Source organism: Oncorhynchus masou, chromosome 11 (assembly GCF_036934945.1).
Source record: "Oncorhynchus masou masou isolate Uvic2021 chromosome 11, UVic_Omas_1.1, whole genome shotgun sequence".
NCBI lineage: Eukaryota > Metazoa > Chordata > Actinopteri > Salmoniformes > Salmonidae > Oncorhynchus > Oncorhynchus masou.
In genome coordinates, this window is record NC_088222.1 from 30498206 (window position 1) to 30510772 (window position 12567).

The 12567-nt window shown below is 41.5% G+C and overlaps 1 protein-coding gene across 1 annotated transcript in view; it reads right to left on the minus strand.

Annotated features, from left to right (window-relative positions):
* The window catches only part of LOC135548497 (neurite extension and migration factor-like), an 82187-nt gene that overhangs the window by 6964 nt on the left and 62656 nt on the right, over positions 1-12567 (minus strand). Inside the window, exon 2 of the mRNA XM_064978175.1 lies at positions 701-826. Within this exon, the coding sequence (XP_064834247.1) occupies positions 701-776 (76 nt within the window). The 5' untranslated portion in view covers positions 777-826. The remainder of the gene's footprint in view (positions 1-700; positions 827-12567) is intronic.

Sequence of the window (12567 nt, forward strand, 5' to 3'; positions counted from 1 at the left end):
TTTTTATTGAGGAAAATGAAATGCTCATAATTTTCTCATCATTGTGTTTCTTGTGCTTTATAATTTGTGATAAGAATACATTGAGAATAAAATACCCAATAGAACGTAATGGGACAATTATAGTGGAAATATACCATTAGCCTATTTTTCACCCTTAAATAAGGCCTCTGCACGACCTCTTCTATTACTCTGGTTCATGTATTTAAAGGATACATGGAAGGAATGACAAACGTAATGACATTTCCCCTGCTCTTTGTGAGTGGTCTTCCCCCTTTGACATTCAGGATCATTAGGTGGGAAAGGATGATAAGTACTTTCAGAAGTAAAAAATGGAGGAAAACATTCCACACATTGGAACGTTTCTGAGCACTGAAACATTGCTCATCCATTCAGATGCAGCAAAGGTTAAGGTCACTAAATATCAAGGCTGGGGCTTCTTGCCTTTCAGTTCTGTGAAGGTAACAGGCAAACTCAATAGCAGAGGAGGTGAAAACAATGCATAGCATAAGAACTCTGTGCCTCCTTGTAACCAGCAGGACATAATGTACTGTGGTCATGTGACAGCATTCCCTCTGTTCCTTAATAGAAACATGTTAAAATGCTAAAACATACAGTATGAAGTGTTGATATACACCTGAGGTGAGGAATTAGATCTTGGTGTGTCCATCATTTTTTAAATTCAAGAATGAAATGTCTTTACCATTCTCATCCTCTTTGTTGATCTGTTCCAGGTTTGCAGCCAGCACAGAAAAGTTGGGTTCTTGAAAAACATCCATCAATTTAGCTTGGTTCTAGTTGTCCCCTTACACTTTTGCCACTATCCAACCTGCAAAAACACAGAGAAAAGGACACATGAAAAAATAAAAACACTGGAGCTGACAAAAGGAGAAGGCTTATTATGGCATCATAACAATATACACTGTCACGTACATCTCTGTTGACCCTCGTCTTTGTCAACTACAATGTATGAAAGGCTTCAAAAGTGCCTAGGGAATGGAGATTTTATGTATGAAAATGTTTAAAAAAAAACGATATTTCTCCTCAATAACATGGCTTTTTGCCAATGATTCTATTCTTTGTTCCCCTAAAATATCTGTCCCAATCTACAGGCTATTAAGGGATATTGGGCACCAATATAGGAGACTGACATATATTGTATATTGTATCTAGTAGACTTTTCAACACCTGAGCCTCAGGCTGTATGCAAATTGTAGGCAAATCCTCCTGGCCTTTTGTATATTGCTTTAATCAAGCATTTCTCAGCTCTGAAAACTCCTCAATAACTTGCTTGCTTTATGAGAATTGCTCTAAGCAAATGTCAGAAGTAACAATAGTATAAAATCACACCAACAAGATCCGATTTCTGTACCATATTCAATATTCTTAGCTCTCTAACTCTCCTGTTCACTCTTCCCCACTCCCCGTCCTCCTCCAACCATCAATTTTCTTGCAACCAAGGAGCAAAAACAAATGGCCAGATTAATGAAGATGGAGAAGAAGCAATAAGAGGTTGCATAAAATTAGCCTTCTGTCTAACGATCATGTCCAATTTAACACCTTATTAAGCCATGTTGTTTCATCTCCTGGAGGCCATTTGCGACAAAGGTTTGTGAGCCACATGAAACAAGACTTTCTGCCAGTGCAGTGCTGACTCACTGCCAGCTGGAATGATGCTGCTAACCTGGCCTGGGTCTCTTTCTCTGTGTAATTAACCTGGGTCTCTGTGTTAACCTGGCCAACCATGGGTCTTTGTGTTAACCTGGCCTGAGTACTCTGTGTTAACTTGGCTATTGTTCTCTGTTTTAACCTGGCCATTATTCTCTGTTTTAACCTGGCCATTAGTTTCTGTTTTAACCTGGCCATTATTCTCTGTTTTAACCTGGCAATTATTCTCTGTTTTAACCTGGCCATTATTCTCTGTTTTAACCTGGCCATTATTCTCTGTTTTAACCTGACCAGCCATGGTCTTTGTGTTAACCTGACCAGCCATGATCTTTGTGTTAACCTGACCAGCCATGGTCTCTATGTTAACCTGACCAGCCATGCGTCTCTATGTTAACCTGACCAGCCATGGTCTTTGTGTTAACCTGACCAGCCATGGTCTCTATGTTATCCTGACCAGCTATGGTCTCTCTGTTAACCTGACCAGCCATGGTCTTTGTGTTAACCTGACCAGCTATGGTCTTTGTGTTAACCTGACCAGCCATGGTCTTTGTGTTATCCTGACCAGCCATGGTCTTTGTGTTAACCTGACCAGCCATGGTCTTTGTGTTAACCTGACCAGCTATGGTCTTTGTGTTAACCTGACCAGCCATGGTCTTTGTGTTATCCTGACCAGCCATGGTCTTTGTGTTAACCTGACCAGCCATGGTCTTTGTGTTAACCTGACCAGCCATGGTCTCTGTGTTAACCTGACCAGCCATGTGTCTCTATGTTAAACTGACCAGCCATGGTCTCTATGTTAAACTGACCAGCCATGATCTTTGTGTTAACCTGGCCATGGGTCTCTGTGTTAACCTCCCATTGGGCAAAAACTGTTTGAATCAATGTTGTTTCCACAATAATTTCAACCCAAAAAATGTAACATGATGACGTTGAATCAATGTAGAAAACTGATTGGATTTGCAAAATGTCATAAGTGTAAGGGAATTGTATCTATTTTTACCCAACCAAAATCCAATGTCAATGTGATTTCACGTTAGTTGGCAACAAAAAAAAGACGGTGAACTGACGTCTCAGTGTTAACCTGACCATGTCTGTGTTAACCTGACCACGGGTCTCAGTGTTAACCTGACCATGTCTGTGTTAACCTGGCCATGGGTCTCAGTGTTAACCTGACCATGTCTGTGTTAACCTGACCACGGGTCTCAGTGTTAACCTGATCATGTCTGTGTTAACCTGGCCATGGGTCTCAGTGTTAACCTGACCACGGGTCTCTGTGTTAACCTGACCACGGGTCTCAGTGTTAACCTGACCATGTCTGTGTTAACCTGACCATGGGTCTCAGTGTCAACCTGACCATGTCTGTGTTAACCTGACCATGGGTCTCAGTGTTAACCTGATCATGTCTGTGTTAACCTGACCACGGGTCTCAGTGTTAACCTGACCATGTCTGTGTTAACCTGACCACGGGTCTCAGTGTTAACCTGGCCATGGGTCTCAGTGTTAACCTGACCATGTCTGTGTTAACCTGACCACGGGTCTCAGTGTTAACCTGATCATGTCTGTGTTAACCTGACCACGGGTCTCAGTGTTAACCTGATCATGTCTGTGTTAACCTGACCACGGGTCTCAGTGTTAACCTGATCATGGGTCTCAGTGTTAACCTGACCATGTCTGTGTTAACCTGACCACGGGTCTCAGTGTTAACCTGGCCATGGGTCTCAGTGTTAACCTGACCATGTCTGTGTTAACCTGACCACGGGTCTCAGTGTTAACCTGACCACGGGTCTCAGTGTTAACCTGACCATGTCTGTGTTAACCTGACCACGGGTCTCAGTGTTAACCTGACCATGTCTGTGTTAACCTGACCATCTCTGTGTTAAACTGACCACGGGTCTCAGTGTTAACCTGATCATGTCTGTGTTAACCTGACCACGGGTCTCAGTGTTAACCTGGTCATGTCTGTGTTAACCTGACCACGGGTCTCAGTGTTAACCTGATCATGTCTGTGTTAACCTGACCACGGGTCTCAGTGTTAACCTGATCATGTCTGTGTTAACCTGACCACGGGTCTCAGTGTTAACCTGACCATGTCTGTATTAACCTGACCACGGGTCTCAGTGTTAACCTGACCATGTCTGTATTAACCTGACCACGGGTCTCTGTGTTAACCTGACCACGGGTCTCAGTGTTAACCTGACCATGTCTGTGTTAACCTGACCATGTCTGTGTTAACCTGACCACGGGTCTCTGTGTTAACCTGACCACGGGTCTCTGTGTTAACCTGACCACGGGTCTCTGTGTTAACCTGACCACGGGTCTCTGTGTTAACCTGACCACGGGTCTCTGTGTTAACCTGACCACGGGTGTAACAGATGTCCAGCGTAGACAAAAAGACTGGTATCGGCACAAGTGTAATATATGTGATCGTGTATCGTAACTCTCTTGTGTTGTGATTTTAAAGAAAGGAATACCCAGCCAGCGGGCCAAGTTGATTGGTGTTTGTTCTGAGGATAGACACAAGGGTTGCCCATTAGATGTGCAAGACAACAGTATGTTGATGGCTGTAGATTTGCGATCCATCGCTTCCATGTCAATATCAGAATGGGTATTTTGTAATCAAACATAACCATGACAAAAAGAGTACAAAATACAATAAATGTAAGTACCTGATGATAGACACAAGGAATCACATTAGATGTGCAGGACAACAGTATGTTGATGGCTGTAGTTTCATGGTTTGTCTGTTAGCATGGAAATAACTATGATTTAGCAGGGACTAATGTGACCATTACCATCTTGAGCATGCTAGCTAACTCACTCTTACAGAAATAACATGCAAAAGCACATCCCAAGATGCTCCCAATATCTAACAGGTATTGTACACATATTCCTTCATATAATATTCACACTGCTGGACTTTTTCCAAATTTTGTTGCCTTACAAAGTGGGATTAAAATGGATTTAATTGTCATTCTTTGTCAACAATCCTCACAAAATATTCTAATGTGGAAGAAAATGTGGAAGAATGTGGGAGAAAATGTGGAAGAAAAATTCTAACATTTGTAAAACATTTATGAAGTATAAAACACTAATATATTTTGATTAGATAAGTATTCAACCCCTTAAGTCAATACATGTTAGAATCATCTTTGGCAGTGATTACAGCTGTGAGTCTTTCTGGGTAAGTCTCTAAGAGATTTCCACACCTGGATTGTGCAACATTCCACCTCTGTCAAATTGGTTTTTGATCATTGCTAGACAACCATTTTCAGTTCTTGCCATAGATTTTCAAGCAGACTTAAGTCAAAACTGTAACTCAGCCACTCAGGAACATTCACTGTCCTCTTGTTAAGCAATTCCAGTGTAGATTTGGCCTTGTGTTTTAGGTTATTGCCCTGCTGAAAGGTGAATTCATCTCCCAGTGTCTAGTAGAAAGCAGACTGAACCAGGTTTTCCTCTAGGATTTTGCCTGTGCTTAGCTCTTAGCTTCTGTACATTTTCTATCCTGAAAAACTTCCCAGTCCTTAACAATTACAAACATACCCATAACATGATGCAGCCACCACTATGAATAAAAATATGGAGAGTGGCACTCAGTAATGTGTTGTATTGGATTTGCCCCAAACATAAACACTTTGCTTTCAGGACAAAAACTTAACTGCTTTGCCACATCTTTTGAAGTATTACTTTAGTGCCTTTTAGCAAACAGGATGCATGTTTTGGAATTTTTTAAATTTTGTCCAGGCTTCCTTCTCGAACAACATAATTCCACTTTGACATTATGGGGCATTATTGTGTGTAGGCCAGCGACAATTTTAAATTCCATGTGCAACACAAGAAAATGTGGAAAAAGTCGAGGGGCGTGAATCATTTCTGAAGGCACTGTATACACATCAGGACATGTACGTAGTGGACTCGTACACATTGTAGAATACGTTACTTCAGAACGTGACCTACATGCTTGCATGTCAATATCAGACTGGGAAGAATGTATTTTCGCGATCTCCCACCATCTGCAAGCATGACTAATAGCACAACATCTTATTGATATGTAAATTCAACCAACCAATAGGAATACAGAAACATCGAATACATATTTCTGCAGTGTCAAGTGGAAACATAACCAACACCATTAACAGGATCGGACCCTTTTTTTTAAATGTTCGCCTAAAATTGCATACCGAAATCTAACTGCCAGTAGCTCAGGACCTGAAGCAAGGATATGCATATTATGGATACCATTTTAAACACTTTTAAGTTTGTGAAAATGTGAAATGAATGTAGGAGAATATAACACATTCATCTGGTAAAAGATAATACGTGTTTCTTTGTGTTTTTTGTTCCATTATCTTTGAAATGCAAGAGAAAGGTCACAATGTATTATTCCAGGTTAGGCTTAATTTTGATTTTGGACACTAGATGGCAGCAGTGTATGTGCAAAATTTTAGACTGATCCAATGAACCATTGCATGTCTGTTCAAACTGTTGTATCAAGTCTGCCCAAATGTGCCTAATTGGTTTATTAAAACATTTTCAAGTTCATAACTGTGCACTCCTCAAACAATAGAATGTTATTATTTCACTGTAATAGCTACTGTAAATTGGACAGAGTAGTTAGATTAACAAAAATGTAAGCTTTCTGCCCATATCAGATATGTCTATGTCCTGGGAAATGATCATGTTACTTATAACCCCGTGCTAATCACACGTTTACTCAACCTTCCCACGGGGGGGGGGGGGGTGCACCGATCCTGTAGAGGTTAACCTGGCCAAGGGCCTCTGTGTTATCCTGGCCATGGTTCTCTATCTGTTTTATCATGGCAATGGGTCTCTGTTTTACCCTGGCCACTCTGTCTACCACTGTGCACTAATTTTACTGAAAAGACTCTGGTCTACTCTTAAGTTATCACTATGAGTCCTTGGGAAGTGGAATTAAAATCTTAACTGCAGAATTGTCTTATCTCAGCACTGCGTAGAGAGAGACCACTGGAAACAGAGTAGTACAGGGAGAGAGTTTGCAGAGATATGAAACATTATCTTCAGCGGGAGATGCTCAGCATCTTTTTACAACTGAAAACAACACCTGTTGGGCCCAAGATGACAAATGCGTGAAAGTATAACTGCAGGACTTGAATCCATTACTGGCATGGAGTAGCATCTGTGGTTATCAAACCCTTGTGAGGCACATTCAATGTATTTTTTTTTATGTATGTATGCAGAGAAAAGGAAAACAGGTCCTATCATCTGAAATGAAGGCCCAGGTTATCATAGCTCTCTCTCTACTCAGAAGGGGTCACTGTTAAACAGAAAGGATCACTGCTGATGCAGGAGAATCACCTTCACTTGTACAAGTCCACAATTACGTCCACATCACCTCATCCATCTGCTGCAGTCAGGGCTCTAAATGGGAGGATCTGTGATACACACTGACACTGCTCTGTGCCTTTCTTCTCAGGAGGAACAACTGACTTCCCAGATAAAACACTGAATTTCATATGAACCAGATATGTTTTTCTTGAAATTTGAAATGGTTACTCTTTGTACTATGTTTTAACTACAGAAGACTTTCTGCAAGACATGCTATATGGTGGTGCTAGACTACAACATAGCCAACATAACGTATTGTTGACCTGTTTCACTTAAAATAATGAAATGCTATGGATTTGTAGTAGGGCAAAGCAGTATCCCATTACAGGTGTATGTTGATGTTATAGCAAATTGTAAGTCTTCAACAGTCAACTTTCAAAATTATACAAAGTTCTGTTTGCAAGATACAACTGAAAACTGTTGTCCTGATTAAAGAAGCAATAAAACCGGCCATCTTTAGACTAGTTGACTATCTGGAGCATCAGCATTTGTGGGTTTAATTAAAGGCTCAAAATGGCCAGAAACAAATAACTTTCTTCTGAAACTCGTCAATCTATTCTTGTTCTGAGAAATGAAGGCTATTCCATGCGCGATATTGTCAAGAAACTGAAAATTACTGTGTACTACTCCCTTTGCAGAACAGAGCAAACTGACTCTAACCAGAATAGAAAGAGGAGTGGGAGGCCCCGGTGCACAACTGAGCAAGAGGACAAGTACATTAGAGTATCTAGTTTGAGAAACAGACGCCTCACAAGTCTTCAACTGGCAGCTGATTAAAGAGAGTAACCACTAGTAACCGCAAGGTTGTAAGTTCAAACCCCTGAGTTGACAGCGTACAAATCTGTTGTTCTGCTCCTGAATAGGCAGTTAACCCACTGTTCCTAGGCTGTCATTGAAAATAAGAATTTGTTCTTATTTGTTAAATAACAGTAAAATAATGGAATATCTACATAGGCGTACAAAGGCCCATTATCAGCAATCCATCACTCCTTTGAGAAACAGACACCTCACAAGTCCTCAACTGGCAGCTTCATTAAATAGTACCCGCAAAACACCAGTCTCAACGTCAACAGTGAAGAGGCGACTCCGGGATGCTGGCCTTCTAGGCAGAGTTCCCCTGTCCAGTGTCTGTGTTCTTTTGCCCATCTTAATCTTTTCTTTTTATTGACCAGTCTGAGATATGGAATTTTCTTAGCAACTCTGCCTAGAAGGCCAGCATCCCGGAGTCGCCTCTTCACTGTTGACGTTGAGACTGGTGTTTTGCGGGTACTATTTAATGAAGCTGCCAGTTGAGGACTTGTGAGGTGTCTGTTTCTCAAAGGAGTGATGGATTGCTGATAATGGGCCTTTGTACGCCTATGTAGATATTCCATTATTTTACTGTTATTTAACAAATAAGAACAAATTCTTATTTTCAATGACAGCCTAGGAACAGTGGGTTAACTGCCTATTCAGGAGCAGAACAACAGATTTGTACGCTGTCAACTCAGGGGTTTGAACTTACAACCTTGCGGTTACTAGTCCAACGCTCTAACCACTAGGCTACCCTGCCGCCTCCCAAATCACCCGTTTTCAGCTACAATAGTCATTTACAACATTAACAATGTCTACACTGTATTTCTGATCAATTTGAAATTTTCTTTCAAAAACAAGGACATTTCTAAGTGACCCCAAACTTTTGAACGGTAATGAACATTATACTGCACCCTTTTTTTCATTTTTCTTTTCACCTTTATTTAACCAGGTAGGCTAGTTGAGAACAAGTTCTCATTTACAACTGCGACCTGGCCAAGATAAAGCATAGCAGTGTGAACAGACAACACAGAGTTACACATGGAGTAAACAATTAACAAGTCAATAACACAGTAGAAAAAAAGAGAGTCTATATACGTTGTGTGCAAAAGGCATGAGGAGGTAGGCGAATAATTACAATTTAGCAGATTAACACTGGAGTGATAAATGATCAAATGGTCATGTACAGGTAGAGATACTTGTGTGCAAAAGAGCAGAAAAGTAAATAAATATAAACAGTATGGGGATGAGGTAGGTAAATTGGGTGGGCTATTTACTGATAGACTATATACAGCTGCAGCGATCGGTTAGCTGCTCAGATAGCAGATGTTTGAAGTTGGTGAGGGAGATAAAAGTCTCCAACTTCAGCGATTTTTGCAATTCGTTCCAGTCATAGGCAGCAGAGAACTGTAACGAAAGGCGGCCAAATGAGGTGTTGGCTTTAGGGATGATCAGTGAGATACACCTGCTGGAGCGTGTGCTACGGGTGGGTGTTGCCATCGTGACCAGTGAACTGAGATAAGGCGGAGCTTTACCTAGCATGGACTTGTAGATGACCTGGAGCCAATGGGTCTGGTGATGAATATGTAGCGAGGGCCAGCCAACTAGAGCATACAGGTCGCAGTGGAGGGTGGTATAAGGTGCTTTAGTAACAAAACGGATGGCACTGTGATAAACTGCATCCAGTTTGCTGAGTAGAGTATTGAAAGCTATTTTGTAGATGACATCGCCAAAGTCGAGGATCGGTAGGATAGTCAGTTTTACTAGGGTAAGTTTGGTGGCGTGAGTGAAGGAGGCTTTGTTGCGGAATAGAAAGCCGACTCTAGATTTGATTTTATATTGGAGATGCTTGATATGAGTCTGGAAGGAGAGTTTACAGTGGTGATGCTAGTCGGGCGTGCGGGTGCAGGCAGTGAACGGTTGAAAAGCATGCATTTGGTTTTACTAGCGTTTAAGAGCAGTTGGAGGCCACGGAAGGAGTGTTGTATGGCGTTGAAGCTCGTTTGGAGGTTAGATACACACATTCCTTTGCTTGAAGCCATATTGAGAAATATTAGTAAAAACCGTGCTCTTACTTAGCTGCTAAGCAAGTGAATAAAAAAATCATCTCCTGAAATGTTGATTATTGGATCATTTGCTTGAGTCCACGTTCAGTACAGTAACATCCTTACTAGACCGGCCACATTGCGTGCACAAGCGTAGCAAAATAAATGTACACATACATGTTATTCAATCATTTCATCCAAACTGCTTGCGCGCGTTAACGAGCGTCTGCGTAGCCAGGCGCTAAAATAGAACTTGGTTCTAGTAAAGGCGCTTAACGTGCTGCAAGTCCCCTCCTTGCTGGATATCACGAAGATACAAACTCACGAGGATAGATGAATCAAATATCACTAACTAAAAACAAAATAGGTTTACCTTTTTATCTGTGGATTAATTGTCCGAGAAGAAAAACAAGATTATGTAAGATAAAATTCTACAAAGAACCAGCTAAAAAGAGAACCATATGCATGTCAGGTAAACTAACAACAGAATGTTCATCTCCCAGGACATCAATGTTACCTACAGTACCTTTGGAAAGTATTCAGACCACTTCGGTACTTTGTTGAAGCCCCTTCGGCAGCGATTACAGCATCGAGTCTTCTAGGGTATGACGCTACAAGCTTGGCACACCTGTATTTGGGGAGTTTCTCCCATTCTTCTCTGCAGATCCTCTCAAGCTCTGTCAGGTTGGATGGGGAGCATTGCTGCACAGCTATTTTCAAGTCTCTCCAGAGGGTTCAAGTCTGGGCTCTAGCTGGGCACTCCTGTGTTGTTTTGGCTGTGTGCTTAAGGTCGGTGGCCTGTTGGAAGGTGAACCTTCGCCCCAATCTAAGGTCCGGAGCGCTCTGGAGCAGGTTTCATCAAGGATCTCACTGTACTTTGCTCCGTTCATCTTTTCCTCGATCCTGACTAGTCTCACAGTCCCTGTCTTTTTAAAACATCCCAACAGCACAATGCTGCCAACACCATGCTTCACTGTAGAGATGGTGCCAGGTTTCCTCCAAACGTAACGCTTGGTATTGAGGCCAAATAGTTCAATCTTGGTTTCATCAGACCAGAGAATCTTGTTTATTATGGTTAGAGAGTCTATTATTGCCTTTTAGCAAACTTTTACTGAGGAGTGGCTTCCGTCTGGCCACTCTACCATAAAGGCCTGATTGGTGGAGTGCTGCAGAGATGGTTGTCTTCTCGAAGGTTCTCCCATTTCCACAGAGGAACTCTAGAGTTCTGTCAGAGTGACCATCGGGTTCTTCGTCACTTCCCTGACCAAGGCCCTTCTCCCCCAATTGCTAAGTTTGGCCAGGCGGCCAACTCTAGGAAGAGTCTTGGTGGTTCCAAACTTCTTCCATTTAAGAATGATGGAGGCCAATGTGTTCTTGGGGACCTTCAATGTTTCAGAAATGTTTTGGTACCCTTTCCCAGATCTGCACCTCAACACAATCCTGTCTCGGACCTCTACGGACAATTCCTTCGACCTCATGGCTTGGTTTTTGCTCTGACATGCACTGCCGACTGTGGGACCTTATATTTTCAGGTGTATGCCTTTCCAAATCATGTCCAATCAATTGAATTTACCACAGGTGGACTCCAATCAAGTTGTAGAAACATCTCAAGGATGATCAATGGAAACAGGATGCACCTGAGTTCAATTTTGAGTCTATCAGCAATGGGTCTGAATACTTATGTAAATAAGGTATTTCATTTTTTTTTAAATACATTTGCATTTATTGTGTGTAGATTGCTTAGGATTTAAAAAAATGTCATCCATTTTAGAATAAGGCTGTAACGTAACAAAATGTGGAAAAAGTCAAGAGTACTTTCCAAAGGCACTGTAGTTGTGGCTAGCCCCCCCCCCCCCTTACTAGATCTGACTTTGCTGATAGCTACCTTATTGACGAAAAATGTACTTACAATGACTGTGAAATGTGGTTGTCCCACCTAGCTCTCTTAAGATGAATACACTAACTCCAAGTCACTCTGGATAAGATGTAAATGTAAACACTTGAAATTCAACACAAATAAAACAACCAGCAGCACCAATGATACCATCGCTGTACATTACTTGAATTTAGAAGCCATTCCAATAGTGCAGTGTTTTAAACCTGTGATAATCAAACCTTCCATACATATCAGGAGGATTGTCAAGGCCAAGGAGGAGCTGCTTTTTTTCATATCAAAGCAGCTAATATAAATTCTGATAACAGAAGCTCTAATCCGTAAATCCATAATAGCACCTTTTTTGTGACTTCCACAAACAGCTTAGAAGGGCAGCATACATTTTTATTGAACAGGTGTACTACAGGATTTCAAAGGCCATCTGGGCGAGGGGCAACCTTGTACTGGAAATACAGAGTAGACAGGTAGGTTGCAGAGGTGGAAAACTGGAGGTACTGAGGAGGAAAACATGTTTCATGCTTTTTATTGGTTATTTATTCACCCGACCTAAACCATTACTTTGAGCATACAGACGACTATATCTGGCGTGTCCCTTCTGTCTTGCATCATATCATGATTCATTTAATCTACTTGCGTGATGGATGGACTACTCGCGCAGGCTCAAATTGACTGTCACACTTAGAGTACTAACTGTATATACACACATTTTGTGTGCTAGAGTGTGTTTGGTTTTCAACCTGGGGTACTGCAGGTGGTCTAGCCTGTGTTTTTTTATATAATGTTTTCTTCAAAAAATAATAACAG